Genomic DNA, 26856 nt, shown 5'->3' on the forward strand with positions numbered 1-26856 from the left:
CTTACATTAAAAGTATCGATGTTATTTAAGATGCATATAACAAATTCAAGGATACATATCAAAAGACATTTTCCAATGGACAGGTGCGTAAACCATTCAAAGAACTTGCAAGAACTTATGCAAGTATTATTTGAGGACTTGAAAAGGTGTAAGATCCTTCTTTTCGATACAGAATTGGGTGAGCATGGTGCCCTGTAGGGTATGTTATGACAGGGCTTGTGTGAGGTTATGGCGACACAAGCTAGTTTAAGACTCGTGTTCCGATGAATTTGTGGTACCATTCTTAGGAGGTAATCCCATCTTTGATCGGTAAAGCTATTTTGATGTGTGTGTGTTCTGTTGATGGTGTTTGTATTTATGCATGTGGTGTTTTTAGGTTTAAACATACCATTATATATATATATATAGTATTTATGCACTGTGCTGTTTGTAGAGTTGTGTGCTGTTCTATGTTTCTTGTTTGTGAATTTGTGTTCTATGTCTTTGGCGTTGCCTATTGCCACTAAACCGGTTTTATGTTTAAACATTTTGCTACTGAGCATGTTTCTGTAGCTTTTTGCATACATATGAACTTTGGGTCTCATAGAAATAGATTCATTCTTTGCAGAAATTCAAGTTTGAACTGAATTCTGTGTCACATGTGAGGCATGGCATACATAAAGTGATAATGTTGTCTACTTCGTTGTCATCATGTGTCCATTTACATCGAATCTCAACCGAACTTAATTACATTTTTTGTTCGTTATGGAATTGCCAAAAGCTAACAATCCGTTTATTATTTTATAAAAAACACGATTTCATACAGTATGAACATAAAACAAAATAATACATTTTTATATAGGCATTTTAAGTCAGCCAAGGTCGATAAACAACCAGATCGCATTATCACAGTATAATTAACAATATTGTACTTTATTCACAAGCATTTACTAATTAAGATATTAATCAAAAAAAAAATGTGTCAAAATTGATTGACATATTATCACGACCCCTAACTACTACGAGTTTTATCTATTTATTTATTCTGACGTAACACCCCTTGGGGTGGCAAGAATGGAACAGATTTCCATGTTCATCAACTACATTCCTCCCACCTCAGATAAGTAGATCCAATAATTTAACATTGCTAGAAATTCTTATCTTGCCCACGGGCAAAGATAAAACAAGTACCTGTATGGAACTCCTTTTTAATGGTTTTCACATTGTTATTACCTCCCTTGTTGAAGACTGTTGTATGTAGCATCATTAAAACCTTGTGGCAATATTTAGAATGCTAATTAATTATTTCTCGCTTCAAATGTCACCATAAAACAGTTTTCACGCACCTTTCAAGATATTATGCTTTACACTCCTAAGAACTATTTAAAGACCGATTTGAATATTAACATAATCTGAATCACTGCGCGCATATCCAAGACAAATGCGAATTATCTCATAATTATACGCATTTATTTTCACTACGCATAAAAGAGTTCCAGCAAAAAATACAGTTTTTATTTATTTTGTTTAACTGAAGTGGGAGAAAAAGCATCTACCATAGCCGAGTGTGTAACATAGGTTCATCCAAATATATATGCAAAAAGCTCGCGCAGGATGTTTTTCGGAAACTCGGCTAACCTCGTTTCCGCAAAATCTTACACTCTCGGCCATGGTAGATACTTATAATCTTATCACATATTTGTCAAAGCTGGTAGTCAGTCGAATATGCATATGGTCTTGAAAATGGTCATAATTTGCGTGATCTAACTCAATCAATTGAAGGCGTGAAGAAAATTCACTAATACTATAGTCCTAACCCTAAAAATAATTAGTTCAGCACTTTCCCATCAAAATAGGGCGTTTCGTGCAGGAGTGTGCACGCATTATGGAGAAGCATTATCAAGACCTTGTTGTTAAAAATATCAAGATTGTTAAGTTCGTATTTGATGGTCCGAAGTGCTTTTTACTCCTTTGCTGATTTAACAAAATACTGATTTAAAGTGGCGAAGCATCTTGATTGCACAAATTTAGACACTCACAGTTATTAAATGAGATCAAATATATCATTCAGTTTATTTTCTACCGTTATTGCAAAACGTATAATTCTGAGTGTTTATCGACTGAACTGACAATAAGAAGTTGTCTACATTCATTTGATCCCATTCTATTGTCTCAAGTGCGATTAGTTCGTTGCAATTCCAGAATGTAATTCATTAGCACGCATTTCGTGTATGTCTAAGATCATTCGCATTGCCGGTGTACGTTCAAAAGATGGCATTGTCTTTCAAATTGTTGATATGTGACTTTATGAACAACATAAAGGTAGTTTCTTCTCGAGTACCTATATGAGAGCTGGCGCCGGTTTACGTTTTTTAAGAAGTCAGGAATGCTTGACAACCATACGACGCCCTCGGTTGACTGTGTGCCAGATCCTCTTGATACGCTGAGTGTGTAACGTGTAGTAAGCCGTTTATTATCTGGAATTAACCCTGAAGACGGAAATACACAACAGATGAGACGGTTTCACATGATTATAAAATTTGTATTCCTCCATGACTCCAATATTTAAAAACACACAATTATGATTTGTTGTCTATGACTTCTTCTTGAAGTATTATTAAAATGACATGCTGACGAGTTGATCGCACACATCCCGCACATAAAGACACGCAAATATTTCACTTCAAATTCTATTTACAGTAATTTGTAAAGAAGCAGAGTATTTAAATGCATTATGCCATTTTCTGCAGGAATTATATTCAAAGTTTTAGTATGTGTAACTAAGTCAAAAACAGGTTTTATGAGCTCTGCAATTGACCGTGTCTATATTATTTGATTAAAAACGAAATTGCTTTATTATTATTTAACGTTTGCATTTGAATTCTTCTTCTTAAAGTAATCGGAAAATTTAGTTGATCTAAATGATTAATCAACACCTATAGCATATACAAAAAAACATAAAGATTTTCATGAAAACAATATTTAAATGCGAACACTTAAGTTAACGAAAAAAAACAGAAGTTAATCAATGTAACATTATATCATTCTAGTAAAAAGGATAACTTTCATGAACTATTTTTGTAAGGGAATATATCCGAAATAGTTTGAAATTTCATTGAGTAACATTTTTATATACAAACTTCATACTTGATCGACCGTCACATTATACATCAATTTATACACCACTTATCTTCAATCATGGCAAATGGCATCAATTTCTCAAACAGCACAAGTAGAATTCCGGTTTGTGTACTGAAAAAAGCGAAACTGAATGTGAGGTTTTCCTGGCAGTAAAACAGCGATGGAATGCAATATCTGTCTAACATTAATTTATATAAGCCGTGTCATAATGTGTTCCCTTCCATTCATGCTCACCATTTTTTTCTCCGTGTTCGAACTATTCCCAGGGATGCATACTCTCGTGGTCCATAATTTTGTAGCGTAGAAATGGATCCTCCTACATCTGTTTTAGTCATAACATTTCATTTTAAGTCGCATTGTTGTAAACCTGGCAAGTTCATTTAAATGTTACAAAAAATATGCACCACATATGCATCCAACAGGGAGAAATCAGATATGAAATTTGTATTATGATATATGAAGTAATTAATAAGATTATTTTCAGTGTCGAACTTAAAACCGTTGTTGCATTGTTTAGTTGCATGGCAAAATGAGCTTACTCGAATTTTTAAACCACCGATTACCCCGAAATCGTAAGAAGTAAAAGAATCATAATTTAACAAGCTAATTTCTACGAAAATAACTAACGAGATATGCCTAGCAAAAAACCATAGCTACTTGACATTGACATTCACAAGGACGTTGTAAATTGATAAGATATAAATGCACATATGTTGCAGTGTCATTTTCAAGGACGTTGTAAATTGATAAGATATTTACGTTTTTCGTTCCGATATTAAATCCCAACGTGCCTTTTTTATGCATTTTCATTTACAAAACACATTGCAACAGGTCCGGACATTTCCTTCGAGTATTAGATAACACATTTATGTTTACACAATTTGTGTTTGAAATATATAGGTTCCATGTTTAACTTTGTACGGACGAATATCATTTAGCTTAGAAGGAACGTGTATAGATTGAACTTTAGTTTTCAATATTTATTATCAGATCTTTTTTAGTGTGAATATATCCAAAAGGTCAATTTTTTTCAATATGTATGCCAATAATTATCTTATTTAAACATGTAATACAGAATTTAAGTAACCAGTAAACCTTTTTGAATAACACATTCAAAGCATTAGAAATGAATTAGTACTGCTTGAATTACTGTTGTCAGGATGATTTAACTACTGATTGTTATTTCGTTCAAAAAAGTTATTTGGTTGGGAATAATAAACGGTATGCGAATTGTATGAACGGGGAACTAGTTCAAACCGTTTCAAACCTTACTTTAGCGCTTTTAATATACCTCATGTCCTAATAACACGAATGCGAACCTCATTGGTGTTTTTATATTATATTTGCGGGTGGTGCTCTTAGCGCTTATGTTTTAGGACAAAAACGAAATGCGGAATATAGCGTATTGATACACCGCAACCAATTGTCATAGGTATGTTAATAAGTGAAAGGCAGTATCTTTGACAACATCACTCAACGTTACTCGGATAATATTGTCAATATTTTTAATGTCAGACGGCCTTTATTGTTTAAAAATTTGTTTAAGAAAATTCCGAACCAATATCTTTTAGTTTTACTTCCACGTGGATAGTTTGGGCTGATTATATATGTTTGCATTGTTTCCATTCCTTAATAAATATGAATATCATACAATTGTTAAGGAAAGTATATTTCGCCTTTCGCTTGCTTCCGGTCTTACATATGGAAAAGACGTGGGAGTGTGCTATTTCCTATCTATGTTCATTCATAATTTTACATAGTTTTCCGGGGTTTTTTGTTGGCAAATTGGGATGACGCGTGTAAATGAAAAAAAATGCAATATACAGCGTTATTTTTATAATATATGCTTATAGATATATAATTTCAATATAGAAGAATGGAATTAAACCATAAAGCAAAATACAAAAGGCATCCAATTACGCTAAATTCACAAGCATGCATACAGGATAAATACTACCGTTTGTCTAGCTCGTTGTATTGGTAAGCTAATCATGTGGAACCAATATATATATGATATATCGGGTTGACTTTAGGGAAAACTGTATTTCAAATATTTCACAATTATACGGAACACTATATCTGTATGAGCATGCTATAGAACCTGTAGGAAAACGTTCAAGATGCTGTCTCTTTCCTGAATAGTTCACGCCTCTGTACTTTATTCTAAACAAGCGCATATATTTTTTTCATCTTTATGTATGTAGAAAGATGACTTTTTAAAACCCTGAGGATGTTCACTTATCGCTTAACACTGCAGCGGCTTTTACTTCCTTGCACTATAATACTACCATTCGTACAATGAAGTTACGGATTTTTTATGAACTATTTCTACGTATTGCATGTATAATTAAATTTATCCTCTTTTGATTTAATAACAACAATCCAAATGTTATTTTGCAGTTGTTCAACAATATGAGACATCTGGACTCTCAGCACGCGCACACCTTGACTCACACAACGTTATTGCCATTGTTGTTCAATAAAGAAAACCTGTAAAACCAGATGCACATATTGACGTAGCTTCCGAAATTAAAATAAGGCAATGTTAAACTGTTGAGATGATTTGCGTGTTTCCCTTGCTTCCTGTTAATTAACCGCCATTACTGCAGTCATAATTACACGCAAACAAGAAAACACAACCACAGATTACATGTCAGTTTTTGATATACAAGTTAAAATATTCAAGGCAATTGAGTTTAGAACTTTTTATCTGTCTCTGAGAAATTCACTGACAATGCATATAGACGAAACTTATGAGTATTGACTACAACACACTTACTGTTTCTTCGATGTGTATGTCACAAATTATGAAACTTTTCACAAAACAAACCGATAAACTATGACATGTTTAACCATAGTAATAAATATTTCATTTCATCGAAATGGACGCGGTTTCAACGTTACAAGCGGTATATATTTACCGAAAATATTTACCACGGTATAATAATTTCTGATAGTAAGCTTTGACGGTTTATATTTTCGTTGTTCCTTGTATAGTCTCTACATGAACAAAGCTAAAAAGGACTAAATCATTCTGCAACCGTTACTTGTATTGGAAAGCTGGCAGCGCATTATTTGCAGGGGCTCTTCTCGGATCACTACTGTAGATAATCAACGCCGCGTGATAGAACCACTTTATTTTCTTGTGCGAGCTCATACAGTTTCTTTGATAACTGGAGTAATGTCGTGAGCAATCGTTTAAGGTTTATTTGTCCGCGAGATATTTTTGTAGGTAAATACAATGTTCAATAGTGGTATCTGTACTTGGATTAGATTTATTTGTTTCATTTTGAAATATATATATATATATTATCATACGTATTTAATAAAAAAATATTGTCGTACTACAAAAACGATGGAGAGGGACTTCGAGTTAGGGAGAGTGTGTGAGTGAGGATGGTCAGCTATGGGGATTACAACGACCTAGGACAGTTGGCGCCAGAATCCGCCAACAACACCCCCGCATACGTAAATGGCACGTGGACCGGACCCGGCGATCCCACCTCTCTACTTATACAGACTCTCGGAGAGCGCCGGAAGGGTGCGGCCACAGTTCTGCTCCTCACAAGTATCTACATCGCCATCTTCATTACGGGCGTTGTTGGTAATTTAAGCACATGTATAGTCATATGGCGAAATTCGTACATGCACACTGTGACTAACTACTACCTTTTCAACCTCGCCGTGTCCGACGTCCTTACCCTGTTAATCGGTATGTAACGATCTCTTCATTGTAATATTCACTATAGCTCCTTATTCCAACCCCTATTCTAGATGCCACTGCAAGCCATATGCATAGATGATATTGAGTCATTTCGTACATTTAGGCCTTTTCCCAATTTAATCATCTCAAGGATCATTTGATTAAAATACTATATCTGAATTACTTTATATGTATATTTTGTATTACATTCACCTTTTGTAACATCTGAAAACACGTATACATTGTTTCAATTTCACTTCAATTAAAAAAATGTCGACGGCCCCAGAACTCAAAATGAACGTTGTTTATTCAATATTAAGGGTTAATACCTTTTATCGGATTTTGCTATAAGGAGAGAAACAAACAAAACATGTTTGGATTATTTAATGATTCCATTAACGCCAGTTAATAACCTTAAAACTTGTAAAACTACCCATTTCACCATGTTATGAGCAAGTAACAATTTTGGCAATTATTTCATGAGCAAAATTTAATTAGAAATTTTTCGTTGTTTTCATCCGTACTTACCAATTTTAAGTTCATTTCAATTATAAACCAATACTCATACCTCCTGATTTCTTTGAAGATGCTTTTTGCCCATTAATTGATGCCTTATTAGCCTATCTAACCACTGCAATATGGGTTACCAGTAATCAATATTAAAACATTATGGTACGTTTGGGCTCATTGCTAACTTAAAGAAACTACGCTTCAGTTAAAAGAGCACTTGCTTTAATGCGCTTTTATTCGTATCTTTTTGTTAATTAGATGATAAAGACTGGCCTAAATGAACAAGTTTGTTACATCTAGTGAGCAGCACACAAACGGCTTAATCCTATTTTTTTGAAGGATTTTCATAACGATCAAGTTCAGTCATTTTCCTGTCAAACTTATATTCAATAATACTATTTTAATAAGTTCTTGATCAAACAAGGTAAAAGATCTTACGTATACGTACATGTAAGCGTATACGACGGGAGGTAAACTACTCAGTTCATTTAAAATCCAAATAATTCATGTACAATATTTCAGAACATAAACTCAGTACATTCTTTTCAACGCATTGTACTTTGCTTTTATTTGATATAACAATTATTAATATTTCTTGCAGTACTTCACGACAGCCCCATAGAGCTTTAGATTTTTCTTGAAGAGTATCGATCATACGATGAACACACAATTAATTATGAAGTACTTTGCAACAAGAAATGTTTAGTACAAATTAATAAAATTTAATTAAGATGTGTATTGCTGTGCAATTAGTATCCTCTTGATAATATATGTTGGAAATTAACAGATGATTTTCATAGCTATCTCAAACTATTTACAATTTACGTCTTGCCATTCACCTTCAACATGTTGAGAAATAAATTATCCATAAGGCACTCAATGAGGGATAACTGTTTATCTTAATTCTGTGGTTATTGTGTTTCTACCAAACACAATGAGGGATAATTGTTTATCTTTATTCTGTGGTTATTGTGTTTCTGCCAAACAAAATGAAGGATACCTGTTCATCTTTATTCTGTGGTTATTGTGTTTATGCCGAACAAATTGAGGGATCACTTTTTATCTGTATTCTGTGGTTATTGTGTTTATGCCAAACAAAATGAAGGATAACTATTTATCTTTTTTTCTGTGGTTATTGTGTTGCTGCCAAACAGATCAGGTTATATGATTATTGAGGTTTCGATTGTTTTCACTTTTTGTTTGTTTATGTTCTTTGTGAAGTAGTATTATCCATTATTTCTTCAGTAAATGTATATATGCAACTGGTAAAGATGTTTAAAAGAACAAACCATTTAAATTACCTCTTATACCAGCATGTTACCAATTTGCTTGAAAGCGTACGGAACATTTTAAAATTAATATCAATTTATACATTATTAGAATTAGTAGACCGAATGTGATTAAACCGGTAGTTTCTATTGTATTTTAATCACATATTGAACACCGTATCCTCCATTTCGAGGCAGAAAAACTTTGTTATTTGTATGCTTAATATCGCCCTTCTGTGTTGTCTACAAGCTGTAAGTAATGTTTTTAATCACCACCGGTGTCTATATAACTATTCCACCGATGTTTCAGTATCAATACACCGACGGTGTTGCACCGTTAGCCAAAATAGAATGTTTTCGCATGGCCTTCGTGTTTGTTTTGTATAATTTTTGGATTAAAAACATCATTTAAAGTTTATATCAAGTCCATTAGTCGAAAGTTTAAAAATAAACCCACATCAATGTCAGAAGGTCAACGCCAATGACACATTATAGAAACACAAACATTCACAAACCAGAAAAAAACTGAACAACAACTAAAAACTAAGGTTAAACTAGTTTGTGTTCACAACATCACACTTATCCCAACAAACCCGAATAAAGTAAGAACTTTAATGGGTTTTTTTGTATCAAAGTATGCATTTACTTTTACCTCGTAACGGACGTTATTGTTTGTCTTAGTAGGGACAAAGAGGATGAATATCACCTCATATGTATTAGTCGATGTTATCGTCAGTTACGTAAAACCTATGTAAAACGATTTTACTATTTTAATCCATCTGTATTCAAATTCCATCAATTATTGGTATCTTGTGATAAAAAGGAAGTTATGAATATTTGTAAATATCATATAAAAGAAGGATTTGCTATACGAAACTCACTTATAAATAATATAACTTATTATAGTATAGTTCTTATGAAACTTCCCCTAACTACCAAAGTTAAAATAGTAATTATTTTGTATTCATTTACATAAATTGTTTGCGTTCATTACATTCTATTTTATAATATTATGTGTTATTATGTGTTTAAGTTTGGATACATGACATGTTTATATATACAATTATATGTATTACGACGATGTTCTCTTGTATGAGTCGAATAAACTTCACCTTCAGACGACGGAATGCAATTCAGATAGCCTTATGCAAAAACTGTTCAAAGATATGATGCAGTTATTGTTCGAAACTGTACAAAATTACGGATTAATAAATTATCTTACTTTGCGTGATAAGCGATCATAGAGGAATCAATTGGAAAATATTGAAACAAAATGCAAATCAAAATTAAATATATGTTTTATGTATTCATTTCCAGCGTAACGAGAAAGAGAACAAGCTGAATTAATTTTCGCCACGGGAGCCATAACGAACCGTATTTCTGTGTAGTAAGATAACCTATTTCCAAGTAATGAGTTAGTTTAAACACAGTTCATTTTATTGTGCAAGCTAAATATTTAATTTGATTTGTAATCCTGACATAATATGTAACCGAAATTCATGATTTTACGATTTTTTGTCGTTCGCAGAGTGATAGAATGGCCATTGAGTTATTATGATTTTTCATGAAAAAAATGCCTACGTGTGAGAGCTTCATTGCGTCAAAAAGTGCTCTTTATTTTTTCTACAACGTTATGAAAGTTGTCCACATATTTATATTGGCCAAGTGCTTCTTCCGTCTTTCTGATTTCGCAAAACCTCAGAATGTTTTGAGAATGTTTTGATTGTTTCTTCAACGTCATGCAAGGCACAGACATTTCCTAATCTAATCATCCACATAATAATGGCTGAGAGTGGACTATTTTTCAAGGTAATCATTGCACAGATTGATGTTGTTGATTTTATTCTAAGGTAAATAGAGTATACAAGACATTTTTATTACAATGGATAAATATATAATGGGAGTCTAATAGACTCTGTGAACACTCTTATCTCAGAACTATATTGTACCTATCCATTCCACTTTTATTTGTCTACCAAGTGAACTTCATTCAGCACGATGTTGACATCAGCGTCTTTCATACTTTTCATACTTATAGAAATTGTGTTGAATGAAGTTCTTCAATACATTCACCTCAGCAAAGTTTCACACTGTCGATATGTATGCTCAACGAAGAAAAGAACATTGTGAACAAAAACAATAACAAAGCATGACTGAACATAAAAAAGGCGGTACCCGACAATCCTTGATAAACATCCCTAGTTTTATATATTCTATATGATTTGTGTTGTTTGTGGATGTCTGTGATGTTGTTCTGTGTTTCCCGCTCTGGTCCTGTGCCATTGAACGGGGTTTATTACGTTAATATTTATGGATGAGTTTTCAACTTCTGGACTTGTTTCTGTTTTTGATTTCATATGCAAATTATTCACCTGAAACCTCATTAAACTTAAAGGGAAAAGACTGGGAGCCAACGATGGTACTTTTGAAAAACACAAGGTCAAAGCCCAACATAAACTAAAGAGAGACACACAAACTACAAAGGACACAGATACAACATAAAAAAACAGCACAGCCATAAGACACATGCATCAACAAATGTTATAGTTATTAACAAACTTTAAAGTTACGCCTTCGAACAGTCAGTAAAAAGGAAGCTTATAAAAACACATTATTTTCGGCTGTCTGCTGAATTCGTAAAACTTTATCTTATTTTATAGGTCTGAGAAACAAAATTAAACGGATGTTTTCTAATTTTTGTAATTTAAAACAAGTAAAAGTTCTGTTTCGAAGGTATGTTTGAATCGGACTAAATCAAGAAAATACTATTAAGTAAATGAATTACTCAGCGCATCATATAACAAATATCGTTTGCCGGAGTGTTGATATTATCAAAGAAAAGTGTTATGTAAACACATGTATGAATGACATACGACTTGTTTCCAAATCGTATTTCTGATATGGTTCATAAATGATTAAAGGAAATGGACAGTTTGCATACTTCACCTAGCTCTAACTACGCCTAGTATCATTTTGTATTATGTATAGTTTATTGTTTTTAATGCACATTACGAACAGGTGGTCAATTCGGTATTGAAAACCTCCGCCACACCAACACATAGAACAGCCTTTATCACATCAGAGCCCTCGTTTTCAAAACGATGTATACATTGAGAATGTTTTCCGATGAACGCAATTCATCGCGTATTGATATAAATTGAAATTTGTTTATCTTTTTCTTTTTTGTATTGTGCCAGAACAATTTAAATCAGCATGTTAAAAGGTCTAAATTAACGCTTTATTAAAAGTATTATTGTCATTAGCGTTTCAATTATACGTTAAAAATGATTTAACGTATCAACTATGACTGTTTCCGGTTACGGTCGGAACGTTCTATGAAGAATGGATAAAATACAATTACTGTGGGTTTTTTTAAATGAAATTAAGTATTTTGGAATAATAAACTATTGGTTAAAATATAAGGACTGAATTACGTGAATGATGTCATTATCGGGGATTCCTTAACTATTTACATCAGGAAATAAGTAAACATTTTAATTAGATTCTAAAATGCATCGATTGTTTTACCTTATGAGGTAAACAAAAAGAATTTTTTTCTTTCATACAATTGTTACATCATCAGTTCATGGAGCATATTACGTTAAATGTGTACCATTACCAACCAATTTGTTCTATAATTTTCTTTCAAAAAATCAAAATTAAAAAAATGTAACAATTCCAAATAACAAACTTTAATATAAACATATATGTTTTTGTCTTCAGATTCTTTGGTAATATAGCCCCTGTTGTAAACAGTCGAGAGTTGGATGAAAATCTTGTGCTTTTCAATTGTTAATACATGTTAGAAAACCAGTACGAACCCTGCACACTAAGAGGATAGCTAATTAACCATAATACCAAAATGAACAATACCGTCGAAAGGTCGTATTAAACCGGTATCCCCCCCCCCCTAAAACTACGTTTCTTTTCATGAATGTGTGTATACAATGATTCGAAATTCGATTCATCGATTAACTTTCGTAGTAATTAGTGTTATATTAAGAGCAATTGATCAAAAAGATCATCCGTCCTGCTGCGCACACTTGATAAAGCATGATCACCCCACCTGCTACGGACACTTGGTAAGACATGATTATCCCTCCTGCTGCACACACTTGCTGAAGCAACAACATCGCAAGGCGCGCGCGTTAGAATTTCTTATTTTGATAGCAAAGGTTGACGAAGGTTCAAAGTTGATGCCAGACAAGGAAACAATATCGAGATGAGTTTCGTGTTTCAATTTCTTTATGTAAATTAACTTCTATTACTTCAGACATGATAACACACCGTTATAAGAAATAAAAACAGACACAGTGTATTTGTGATGGACTCAGTAAGTCGTATTTTTATTTATTTCAATTCACGTATATGTCTGATAACCTAAATAAGCTCTTATATGAGATTGAATCTCATATATCATAAAACATATCCAAAGTGCATTCCCCAGACCACGAGATACATTTGTATGTCTTGTGCATAAAAAACTGTTTGTTTTAGATAAATTTGAATTAACTACCATCCTTGTTATCAGCCAGGTGGTAGGTATTTGCTAAAATAAACATAAGCCAAATAGAAAAAAAAAATGTTAATTTATAATCACGACAATTAGTTGTTTTTGTTCGGAGGCGCTAGCTGAAACAATAATTGTGTATGGCTGGAATAATGTCTTGAACAGATATTACCCTATTTGTAAATCATTCCGCTAGGTTTCGGGAGCCGATACATATCATTATTTCTGTTACACAAGTGCTCGATCTGTTTAGGTACTAATCAAGCTTTCTAATTGACTTAACGTACAAACTTTATTCACTTGAGATGAAAAGGTGATGGATGGTAGTTTTGTGTTAGTATGTGAGCGAGCTTAGTCTTTGGTTATAGAATTTAACACTAATGTTTAGCAATTATCACAAACTAGTCACATGTTCGTAGAACGAAATCAGTGAAAAAAGCTTTCTGAAATAAAAACGTGAATTACAAAAAAAATATTGCTCCAAAAACAGCTTAGCTGTTTATCAGGTCAGTCCAGGTTTTTAAAATAGTAACAAAGAGCACTCCAGTTTTATCGATAACGAAATTTTCAAATGAATATAATACATTAAATTTAATGAACGTTAAGCTGTACCCATTGGTTCGGATAAAGTTTACAAAAGTATATACATGTAAAACATTACATTTAATGGACGTTTAGCTGTACGCATTGGTAAATCCGTTCGGATATAGTTGCTGATTTTGAAGTATGACATATCAACAGGGTTGTAATTAAACTTGTAGTATCACAAGTAATTTCTATATACTATGTCTATATCAGAGCAAGTTTTTAATACCTCTCTTAAACTCCTTAAATCCGCAGCTTGATTAATTGTATTTGTGTCCTAAATTTCTAATCCCAGCAATTCTGAATAAAGATAAAACGCAAAAGATAAATCTTATCAAAGTATGCATTTACTTGAGGAAACTTATCAATAAAACAAATAATAATAAAAAACGAAAAGGTAAACCCCAAGTACTTCAATGATAAGAGATCCCAACTCTATCTGCAGACGGAGGGAAACAATTCAGAGCGCCAAATGCAAATACTTTTCAAAGATACGATGCAGTCATCGTTAGAAACCAAAAGTTTCACACACAGTCTGCCTTAAAAGGTTTAAAACTGTGTGATCATAGAGTTTCATAATAAAAAGCATCATTGTACTAAAACTGGGAACAAATGAAGAAAAACATTATTAAAAATAAAAGCGACTAGTATATGCTATTCTCTCCTTCCAAATGATTTGAAAACGTAAAAAAATTGAAGAAATTTAAGTCACAGCCAAAACACTCGGAGTCAGTCAACACGTGTCCGCCAAAAACGGTTTTAAAGATAACATGAATTATCAAATTCTTCATAAAAATCAAAGCACTGAAAGTTTAGTTATGAAAGGATGCTATATTCAACCCAATATTTTGTTTCAGGTATTCATCTTCAAATACGAATCCCTTTCGACTATGGAAAATGCAGCTATTCCGTTAGACAAAACAGCTTTCTAACACGCCTTTGTCATTATGACTACAGGTACAGCTTCAATTCCGGGGTATTGTACAGCTTTTTCTATGATGCCTTGAATTTTAAGACTATGGGTACAGCTGCTATTCCAGAATAGAGCTCTCTCACATATTGGCCTTAAGGACTACGGACATAGCTGTTATCGGTTGTTTATTACAGCCTTCACTCAAACCTTTGCCTTTTAGGGTACGAATACAGCTGTATTTCTGATGTATCACTCTCTAATACACTTTGATAATTGGTATAGGAGAACAGTTGCTATTCTGTTGTTCTGGTAAATTACTATGTAAAACATTTTAGCTCTTGAACTCTAAGATAACGAGATCAGCTGCTTGTCCAATATATTACACTGTAATACACTTCGACTCTTGGTCCGTTAATCTACAGATACAGCTGTAATGCCGGTTTATTCTATACCTAATACATACGTCTAATCGTACAGTCTGTGACAGTACAATTTATTTCCGTATCGGGACGCACGCGCATACGAAAAAATCCGGTATTTTTTTCGCCTTTGAACGTTGCACAGATCCAATGTTAAACCTATGCTGAAGACCGAACTGCGTGAAAAGGCTCCGAATGAAATTCGGGATCAACAGACGCTCTAAAGTAAGATTGACATAAATCCTTTCAAAAAACATGATCAATTCTCGTTTGTTTACAAACAAAACTTCAAAATGTTCTGATATGATTGCCTCACTAATTAAAGTATTTGAAATAATGTAGGTTATGTAATAAAAAAATATAAACTCGTACACAGGCTAACGGCTCGTCCAATATGGTTTTGCCAGCTGTGTACTCATCCAAATACATTTTACAGAACAGTGCTTAATAACGTTTAACTACTACTCTATAATCACATTCGACTCTTGGTCGTTAAATTTAGGGGAACAGCTGCTGCTTCGCTATATTACATTACACTGCTTTACACTGCAACTCTTGGTCTTGATGACTACTGATTGCAATTTGATACATTTTGTACTTTATCAAATACTTTTCTGGTATATAACACTGAAATACACTCTGAGACATGTCAAGAGAGAATGGTTTATTGCAGTATAACCTCCCGGGTCCTGACACAAAAATGTGCACTTTGTAGCATGATCTTACCTAGTACAACTGCTAATCTGGTATAATACACTGCATTACACTCGGTATCATGGTTTTACCCAGTACAACTGCTATACTGGTATATTAATCTGTAATACACTATGTATCACGGTCTTACCTAGAACAATTGCCTTTCCGGGAGAACACACTGTAATATACTCTTTATTATGGTTTTACCCAGTACACCTGTTATTACGGAATATTACACTGTAACACACTCTGTATCATGGTCTTACTCAGTATAACTGCCTTTCCGGTTGTATTACACTGTAACAACTCTATCAATGGCAGATGAGATATTATTCGGATGAAAAAAACAACAGTATTTCAAAAATAAATACATTGCTATATAATTGCATACTCTGTTTGCATAAGGCTGTTCATTGACACCAATAATCTCAGTTGCCCATTTGACTTTAATCGTACATATCAGCGCAATGCAACCCCTTTAAACGAAATGTGACGGGATCCAGATGCAGGTCAAAGAACAGACAGGACCTCTGTGAGATATCACAACGCTACTAGCACGTGCTCCACTTCGTCTGTCTTATAGAATGTCGTACCAATTGGGACACCAACGTCAAACAGACCCGTCTTTCTTATATTATGCCCGTCAGCGGTTTATTATAGATTGTTCATTTGATAAATTGTATTTCTATGCCTGGTAATAATTTTTAAACAGAAATAAACATTCAATGTACAATAAATTGTATTCAATTATTGCAGAAATAGTTGGTATTTGAGTCTTTCAGACGATACATTTAGAAAATGAATCCTATAACATATGTTTGATATTCGCTTCTTGTATACAAATTAGAACAACTGCCTACTTTGATAAGCGTTGAACTATCCGTACACAGTTTCACTGTAAGGTTTCTCAAGAAATCTTCTGATAAATAAACAGATAGGTTTGATATTGTTTAATATTGTGTTGCCAGTTTTGGGACGGATTTTTCTAATGAACAGATTCGTCATAAACGCAAGTCGCGATGGCGCCAATAATCCTGGAACACTCCTTAACTGTCATAATTCCTAATAGTCGGTCCCTCAGATTGCATTGTTTTTCTGATGCGAGGGTAAACAGTCTGACATAAGACGAGGGGCATTCAGTATGTTACGCATGTGAGGCTCGGGTTGATTACTATTTACGACCAACACTTCGTATTCTAATATGTTTAAACAGTAGAACAGGGAAATAAAAAAACGAGTATAATAATGGAATTATTATCTGACAAATATGTTCTTTTGATAAAAATAATAATTATGCTGAAAACTATTACTTGTATTTTTGAGATCCTTGTGTTTTTAGATCATTCTTTTAAGTCATGTAGTAAACATTTAACTTCTCTAAACATCAAGACTTTCAAACGGCTTTTATTCAAACAAATGTGTCGCGATTAGGGTCCAAGTTACAGACTGCTTTGAGCTGAATACATTAGGTCTTTTAACAGTTTCTGTCGTGAAATGTTCTCAATATATGTTTGATTAATAAAAAGATACATTTGATATTCACAGTGTTTCACTATTAAATGCAAGTCTGTCAGTGGTTTTACGCTATGTGTATATAGACGCCTGTCAATTCTTTGATTTTTGGAAAAATGGCGTGATTGAAACATAGTTTTATCGGCAGACACAACATATTGTTGACATTTGTCTTAGCTTACAATACCATCACTTCAGTTGCAAAACACACTTGATGCCCTTCAAAATGTCCCTGTTTTAAACTAATGGGTTGTTTAACTTAGCTTCGCAATAGAGATTGTAACGCATTCAGCCAATTTGATATTTTAGACTTAGGAAGATTCAATGCGATATAATATGGGAACAACAATAAACAAGCGTTTCTATCTTAATTTGATTGACAAAATATGTGTAAAAGTTTTACTTATTACAATGTAAGTTCATGATATGTATGACATTTCTCTTTAAAACGGGTAACACACACATATTTAGAGAGAGGAAGAGTTACCCGCGTACCTTTTCCTTTGATAAATGGAAAACTTTCAAAATATAAAGATTTTTAATTTTGTTTTCAGTGATGAGTATTTGTTGATAATGTGAACATACAAACCTGCCTACTTGCAACTGCATGTGTGAGTTGGAAGATATATGATACCTTGTTCTTTGGGGCATGCACTTGAAATGCAAATTTATGTATTGTACGGTTACACGGCATTCATTGTCGAAGCGCTAGAGCTCTTGCGAAGAAACTACCCAATTTCTTAACGATTTACTGACCATTATTCTAAAATTATTTGCATTCGCAATGTCGTTTGAATTGACTTTCGATATGCAGGATAATAATACAGTTGGAAACCTTTAACCTTATGAGAAAGCTCAGCAATCAATAGTCCGTTATAGTGGGCCTTTACTGCTAGAAATAATAATCAGACCTTTATCGAGGAATTAAAACACGGTTGTTAGATAGCGTTACTGCACATCTTTATGTAGGCTAGATCACACGCTCCTCAATGTGTCATTTGTTCGATTTTCAGCTTTGGCGTATATGAACTAAGTTTGTATTTAAAAACATGAACATGTGTTTCCTCTGGCAACTCCTGTTCCGCTACAACACAAAACCATATTCTCGTATAGCATCGTGCCAATAAGAGTCATTCATGCAATATAAATATAACTTATTTCATTTTATTTGCAAAAAAATATATGTTTTAAGTAGGATATATTTAAATATATTTGTCACACCATTTTAAAGAATGGCGCATATTGACAATGGCGGCTTCTTTGACATTAGCAAGATATATGTCAAAACACATTTTAGATGATTATTTAAATGCGTTCCATTCAATTTGCAACTTTTTGCTATTCGAAGCGAAGAATCATTGCTTAATCATGACCCCCACGTATTTTTATCTCGGAAAACACTGCTAATACAGCCAGAGTTGCATTCTAAAGCAATACGGACACTCACATGAAGAGTTTAGGCACGCAGTAAATAAATATGTCGGGTATACTTCACCCGATCGTATACCCGCTTTTCCCTTTAGGACGACTATCCCGAATTGTTGTCGCATTGGATACCAATCGAAAACTTCCCCAGTTCAAGTAAAATTAACCAACTACAAATACTGCATCTATTGTTTGAAAATAACCATTCATTTGCAGTCTTTTAACGTTTGTTGACTCACGTCAGACGCTGATATTTGCGGAAATAAATTATTACAACAGAAGTAAATGGCGTGTTTACGCTTCCATCTGTTATTTTTTCTTTCACATTTACTTGAAAAGTGCGAAAGCCGCAGATATATTGTTTTATATCGTAAACTTCTTTATATTTCTTCTTATTTCTGTCGGCCATTCATAATCTAGGCGCTTGTATATTTCAGCCCTGCCGCCGGAAGTCTACTCGATCTGGGAGGCGTACCCGTGGCGTTTCGGGGAGCCGTTTTGCATCCTAAAGACATTCGTCATGGAGATGACTTCATATTCCTCGGTGCTCACCATCACAGGTTTTACCATAGAACGCTACTTGGCCATATGTCAGCCAATCAAAATACTGCCATGTTGTCACGTGTCACGGGCAACCCGCTGTATAATCGTTATATGGACTATATCGACGTTCAGTGCCTTGCCTTACCCCGTACATACACGGACATTCTACTACTTGAGCGATCCGTTGACGGAGCGGCCTATCGCGGACTCGCTTGTTTGTAACATTCCTCTTCGATGGACGGGCCGGATGATCACGGTGTTTCAACTGTCCACCTTTGTGTATTTCCTCGTTCCAATGATTGTCATCACGCTCATTTACGTGCTCATCGGCGTCAGGTTGCGGGCCTCGGAACTCAAGGCGCCCGAAAGTCCACAGTACGGCAAGGCCACCGCCACCAGAGCACGCCGGGCCATCCTCAGAATGCTAGGTGAGTTGCTTGCAAGAGTGAATTACTTGTTTTATATCTCTCTAAGTTTGTATCAACGTTCTTCAGGTACTGAAGGCAAAGCTGCATAGACGTCCCACATGTCTTATCAGAATGTTTCCTGTACGATTTGCGCACACGTTTCATGTCCTGAGTTATCTAAATCATTTCAAATTAACTCATAACAAGCAGATCAAACTTTTGTTCTGAAATCCAAATACGTCATGGTTTGACATGTGACCCTAGCCCCCTAAATTCCGAGAGTCCGATTATGTTCGGACCTGAATCCGCAATACCGCATTATTTTGAAACGAATCCGGGTTACCATTTAGTGGAAGTATTGATTAAAATGTCCATATATGATTATTTTTGGCATGTCTTATTTTCAGATTGGCTTTTACGGTCATTTTTTTAATAATCAGTTATACCACACAGTTATATTGAGAAGTACAAAAATATGTTGGCCCGATCTGTTAGGATCCTTGATCCATATTAACTAACGTTAATTTAAGACGAAAGACCAAGATGTTTTGTTTTAACATAAGAATAAGTGTTAACGATGAACATATGATGTTGTATATATTTATAGGTTTGTTTGTTTCAAATGGAGCGGGGCTGATGACATCTAGCTTAATTTAAATTTGCTTTTCAATATGCGTTTCATTCAACAAGCACTATTGTAAAAACGAAATATTCATGATGTAGATCACTAGCAATAGGAAATGTGTGCATATCACAGCCTTACATACGACAATATCGTATAGTAATTTGTATTTTGATGTTTGCCATGCTCTCCAGGTTCAGCTTACTCGTTACGGGACTTCATACTCAACAAGGCTTCGTAACATAATAGCTACATCAAAGAGTCCAGGAAATGGAAACAGTATCAGTTATTGGCATTTGCATTGTATGTTTAGATGTGTTTACGCTGACAATATGTATATCTATACATTGCTCTAAATCAAACGTTGTATTGTTTGATATCCGCCAGTCCATTATAATTTTAATCAAGGTATGAATTGCGGGATTGGTGTCATTATCGGGCTATGAACGCAATCGGGATGGTCAAAGTGTATGGAGTCCGAAGGAAACCAATTTGAATTCTTTAATGGAAATTGAAGTGATGACTATTCACAAGTGGTCGTTCAGACCCATTTTACCAATAAGAATTTTAGAATGGATTTTCAGTGGAAAACCTTTCACAAGAGGATATTAATTCCCATCTTACTAAATTGATTTCAAGAATAGGAAATTGAAGGAACGACTGTTTACAAGAGGTCTTTAATTCCCAGCGTACAAATTGATATCTAGAATGGAAAATAAAGGGACGACTGTTCACAACAGGTTTTATGAGGTTTTTGATTGTGATTTTGTATTCTATGTCGTTGGCGTTTGCTCAGTGCCACTAAACCGGGATTATGTTTAAACTTTTTGCTACTGAGCTTTTTTCTGTACCTTTTTGCATAAATATTAAGAACCAGGGAAGAGCCAAGGTATGAGCATTTAAAACAGAACTTGTCGGGGGCACACTTTTATCAGAAACTAACTGACACACAACATCACATGCCACCAGATCTCATCTATCTTATACGAGCGGCCATGAAATATACATATAATCAACATCAACATATGTAAATTTGGGTTTTCAGCCTTGGAATGGCTTATGGTTATGAATAATTCATTTGCGCTTAGACTAATTTTAGAAAGGATGGACATCCTTTGATCATATCAATCAGATCTTAATTAAAATAGTAAACATACTTGCATTTCACGCCATAAAAGCTGTTCTCTCGAGAGAATGTATTGAAGGATCAAGGGCCGCTCAGGTCTGTCTGAGCCATTCAATCTGGGCATTAGTAAAAGAAGAGTTTACATAACCTTTTAAGAGCTTGACATGACATCTTATATTTTGCGCAAAATAGAGGCCTATACATCAAATACATTTCTCCCGATGGCAGATGCACTATGTAACTTCACCACTTTTAGCTAGCATACTGTTAAGCCGTGTCAAATTTATATGTGTATATTTTAGTGGCGGTGGTGGTAGCGTTCTTCCTGTGCTGGGCTCCATTCCATGCTCAGCGACTCATGACCCTGTACGTGGAACATTGGACCTCTAAGCTCATCGAAGTGCAGGGATACCTTTTCTACGTGTCAGGTAAAAACACATACCGATAACAAAGAAGAAAAGATACAAACAATTATAATCTTCGTGAAGTGTCAACCTCCTATCAGTAATTATGTATCAGTAAATTAACTCAAACATAATTAGCAAAATTACGTAAGTTTTGGACTTTGGGGCGAGAATATGTTGTTTTACTACTGGCTTATACAATATCTCTAATTCATTATACTGATCTTACATATCTACATATGTTTGAATTTAAAGTTAAAGTGCATTTTTCTGTTCTGGAAAACCTGTTTAATTTATTTCTGCAATACAATTAACTTCGTGTATGTCTTTGCTGCCAGTATCGTCACTTTTGAATACTAAACTAGTGTGAATCTGCAAGGTCAATCCACTTTTTGAAAATATTTTATTAGTTGTTTCAGCCAAGTAGTCCATATTTAAAGTGTTTATAGACTCTTGAAAATCCTTGATAAATTTGATAATGTCTAGATAATAAGGACATACTTTTCGAATAAATCAAACAATACTGGCAATGTATTGGTTACGTGTGTTATCCATTTTGTTTTCAAAGAAGAACGCTATTGTTCCGCTAGCAACGTTCGAGCAACAGATCCATCGCGATGATTTTAATAAAAAAGCTTACCTATACTTTACTCATTTTGACACATCAAAGAATCTTGTTTTAAAATAAATCAATATTTAATGAAAAACTACAGAAACAAGCAGAGAAGTCGAAAATTTAAACATAAACATCGTTAATTGGTTATGTTCAACTCAATATTCATGGCTCACAGAGGATTTTAAAGGATTATGTCTTATTTCAACAGTCATTTAATTGAAGCAAAGAATGTCTGAAACGCAAATTAGTTAGAATTAACTCATAATCCAATTTTTTTTGTGGGGGTTGTATTTAACGTTATTGACTTTACATCGAATATATTCAATGTTAAAAATGCCATTCACACAGAACAAATGCTTTTATTAAAAACGTTAATGTCATTATAAGCAGGTACCATACATTTCGACGAAAAAAAAGCATTTGGCTTCCAAATCCAATGCCAACTTAAGAATGCCCCATGTTATCGAAATTTCTAACGCTGAACAGGATTATTTATATTACTAATGTAATTAAAGACCAAATACATACAAACTTGATTTTGTTAAAATATATGTAATATAGTTATTGTGATAACAATACATTGCTATTTTTTAATTCTTTTAAACTTTGAAAAAAGGAAATATTTCGCAAAGTCGTAGAAAAATAAATAAAAATAGTGGGTTTAGCTAAGGAACTTAACAAGTGTTAAGACATTTTGTGTTCAAGAAATATTTTCCTTTATAATGTTTAGCCATGATGTTTATTACCATTATGCGTTAGAGAATGTCCTTTATTTTGAACACATTAGTAATTTAAAATAATGCCAATGCTGTGTCAAATTCTCAAAACCCTCGTTAACTCTAAAGAGGCGGCAATTCCAAATTAGTCAGTAAAAGGGCTATTAAACATGATCAAAATATTTCGTTTTGAATTCTAAGTTAAAACAATACATTAACATTAGATTTACGAAAAAGCTTACTCAGACTTTAGAAGCTATTTTGTCTCCTTTCTGACAATGTGTCAGGCAAGTAGGTTGTATTACGTCAGTTATCTGGGCTATGATTAAGAACGGCACGTTCGCTACGCTTACTCCTTCCATACATCATCATTTAGATTATATTTCATGCATCTAACTATAACGCAAAACTAACGAATTTGGAAAAGTAAAACGTTTCACAGACCCATTGTACTTAATTAAAGAAATGTCAAATGTCTCCAAGAAATTCCATCAAAGCATACTTTGAACATATGGTAAGTGTTGAGTCCGCGGGAATATTAGGGATTTATTAAACACTGTCAATTTAAGGATGACAGCCACTATTTATCATTTTTGACATGTTGCCAGGTACTGCGTCATGAGATTCGATAGCTACCATTCCTCGTGATTGACTGCGTTCTGATTTCTCATTTCAGGAATCCTGTATTTCTTCAGCTCAACTGTTAATCCAATTTTATATAATTTGTTGTCGAGAAAATTTCGACGGGCTTTTAAACGGACACTGTGCAGATGTTTCGTGAGTGCTAATTCTCTGCCAACCTTTTATATGCTCAAGGCTAAGTTTATAAACAATGATGAAGAGGCAGGCTCATCCCGGGGACCGTCCATTAGCCGTCCGTTTCAGGAGAAGAAAGGAGTAAGGCTCGTCACATACTACAAGAACGACAAACACGCCTCACGCGGCCGGAAAACGTTAGAGAAACCGTCGACACTTGACACGCTGTTGAATAAAACCAGCCGAAGTCCAACGTGCAGCTCGCACGCTCATTCTGACGGAGGGCTTCACGCACTCTGTCGACATAAACGCTGCACGAGCAGACGGCAAAGTTCTTTAACGCCTCGACAGAATGGATTAGTGGCTTCGTTTCAGGATATAAAAACACTACGGCGTAAAAATGTCACGGCTAGCCCGAGCAGACGAAATGCTAACATACCAGACGTTAATGAAGACATCTATGATGCGGAATCGACCTCACACCCCCCCCATACTGAGAATAACGCTGAGAGTGTAGCAGTGTACAAATATGACTGTGTTGGATGAGGTATAATCATCATCATCATGTTGAAAGAAGTACTTATCATGTACAAGGTAAAACACGACAGACAAGTGTTTCAAGTGTTGGACCAAAAATGTCAGCTCCTCCGATAAGGTAGTCTGCTCCTTTAGTTGCGTTGTCGGTTTTCAATGTGTTCGTACTGTTTTTTTATATAATCAAGGCCTGCCCTCAGAATGGCTAAACCCAGCCGTAGCGCCATCATGACGTCAATTGTTTCATATTCAATAAGTGACATAAGATAGAAATGACTACGAGTCCAGTCAAATGCATATATCAGCAGACTTAAAGGAGAGTTGGATACAAGAGATCCAGGTGCGATACTCCGGGTAGTTCCGGGAGGGACGTTAAAACGGGAGTCCTGTGTGGCAGTGCTTTGATCCAGAATAGCTTTAACCAGGTTAACATTCTGTCTGTGCACTATGCTCCTAATTCTTAATATGACTAACAATCTTATCGGAGCACTCGCCGAGTGGGCCATCCTCGAGTACGAGTATATATAAACTAACACACATGCATTAACTGAAAATGAGATATATTAACATTGCACTTAATGTGCAGACACATTAATTTGTAAGATATTATATTATCTGTAATGAAGTGATTTATGTTAATATAATTGAAATTTCCATAAAATACTGAGTACTTATTGTATTCACCCGGACAGATGAATATTTTATATTAGCACAAGTACTTAGATATTAATTTGTCACCAGATTGTTGAAATAGTTTAACAAATTAAAAGTAAATATAACGATCGGCGTTAAGATTACAAAAACGTTGAGATTCCTGTCAACTGAAATAAAGCAAAACAGTTGTCACGAATTATGAGTTAACAAATTAAAAATTATAAGACGTTATTAATATTTAACTTTAATATGTTATGCAGAGTAAGTTCTACAGAAAAGGAATGGTATTAAGATGATTTGTTAAAAATATCAACCATAATGATGCTAGGTGGGGAAATATTTATCGTTTGCTATTTAGTTTCGGCAGAGTGGAGGTATGCCATAGTTTTTACGTTATCCACTTCGAAATTCTACTTTCAAAAAGTAGTTCGTATATCGCCCCGCGATGATTCAATACAACGCACGCTTTATAAACCTTTCGAAAAAAACACTAAATAATAAACATGAACAATAACAGTAAAATATATAGACTTGCAACTGTTATGTAGAGTTTTGACATTTTGACATAAAGTGCAATTTTGACCATTGTCACCGATCGGAACTCGGGTCTTGAGGCTTTAAAAACCCAACAATGCATTTAATGTGTGTGTATACTGTATCAAGACACGAGCATAAACCAGCACCTTCACACGGCATTGGGCAATAGTGTTGCACTTCATTAAACTAAAAGAACTGCAGTGTTCTGGAAATAAATGTCGCATGAGAGCTCGTAAATAATTTCTACTGGATGGAACATTACTTGCTTGTTTTCCGTCAATGCTAGCACGCATGTCACATTTCTCTGACAGAAAATTCTTCCAGAAAGAAAGCATAATCGACATGATCCTAAAATCGGATAATGTCCATCATTAGGAAATGACAAGTGTGTTTAAACAAAAGAACCTGTAAATTTCAAGTCCATTAGCCAGCCGCTGTCCATTTAATGTGCTTCTGATCCTTGTTTTTGTTTCTGACTTTTTTATCCATTTTTATGTGTGTTTAATAAATAAACAAGTTTGGAAAAGAGCAACAGTTGCCAGTGTGACTAATTAACTAATTAGGACTGAACAAAAACAGACATTTAGTGCCGATGAACTAACCACAATTCATTCATTGATAACGGAATTTATGTACTTTTGTATACACATAATTTGTGTCGCTGTGTAATAACAACAATATTTACAACATCTTCGTGAAATATTTTAAAACAATAAACTTGGCATTTAAACATAAGACAATTGTGAGAATGAGTTGATGATATATCCAGTTTGGTTATTCCTTGGATTACCAGTGATATAATATTTCTTTTACATGTACCCAAAGACAGTAAGTGATGTTTTGACGAATCATAACATTTGACCTACACAACATGTCTACCAGTCTTTCTCCTATGTCATTTTAAGTTGTTTTTAAAAGCTGAAATAGCACTCTGACACCTGTCCGTCAATCCAGCAATACTTTTTCCCCAATGTGTGCAAACAAATGCTTTACAAATACACGTACTTATGTTAATCCAACGTCATACCTATTAACGTACGTATCGTAAGATCGGGTGTTTTGAATTGACATTTGAGTAGCAAGAATACATAGCTAGAAGTAATGGTATTATCTGTCAGCATAGGCCGTGTTTTCTTTTTTAAGTGAAAAGGTTTCTGTTTTGTTTATGACACGTGCTACACATTTTACTGAAATTCATGATCGTACGATATTGTGCCTTGCGTTCGTTGCGTAGATGACTCCGGTGATCTTAGAGATGAACATTACTCGATTGTACAGCA

General features: G+C 34.3%; 1 protein-coding gene across 2 annotated transcripts; it reads left to right on the forward strand.

The window, feature by feature from the left end:
• The first annotated feature begins 6215 nt into the window (after positions 1-6215).
• On the forward strand, positions 6216-25117 carry LOC128239178 (pyrokinin-1 receptor-like). Of its 2 annotated transcripts, none has more exons than XM_052955682.1 (4): positions 6216-6832; positions 19099-19632; positions 21662-21787; positions 23772-25117. In XM_052955682.1, exons 1-4 carry the CDS (start codon positions 6517-6519, stop codon positions 24395-24397), a joined length of 1602 nt encoding a protein of 533 aa, XP_052811642.1. In that variant the 5' UTR covers positions 6216-6516; the 3' UTR covers positions 24398-25117. The 2 variants fall into 2 exon arrangements, with proteins under 2 accessions (XP_052811642.1, XP_052811644.1); XM_052955684.1 differs by lacking the exon at positions 6216-6832 and adding an exon at positions 14575-14653.
• Positions 25118-26856: the final 1739 nt, after the last annotated feature.

Source organism: Mya arenaria, chromosome 6 (assembly GCF_026914265.1).
Source record: "Mya arenaria isolate MELC-2E11 chromosome 6, ASM2691426v1".
In the NCBI taxonomy this organism is placed as follows: Eukaryota; Metazoa; Mollusca; class Bivalvia; order Myida; family Myidae; genus Mya; species Mya arenaria.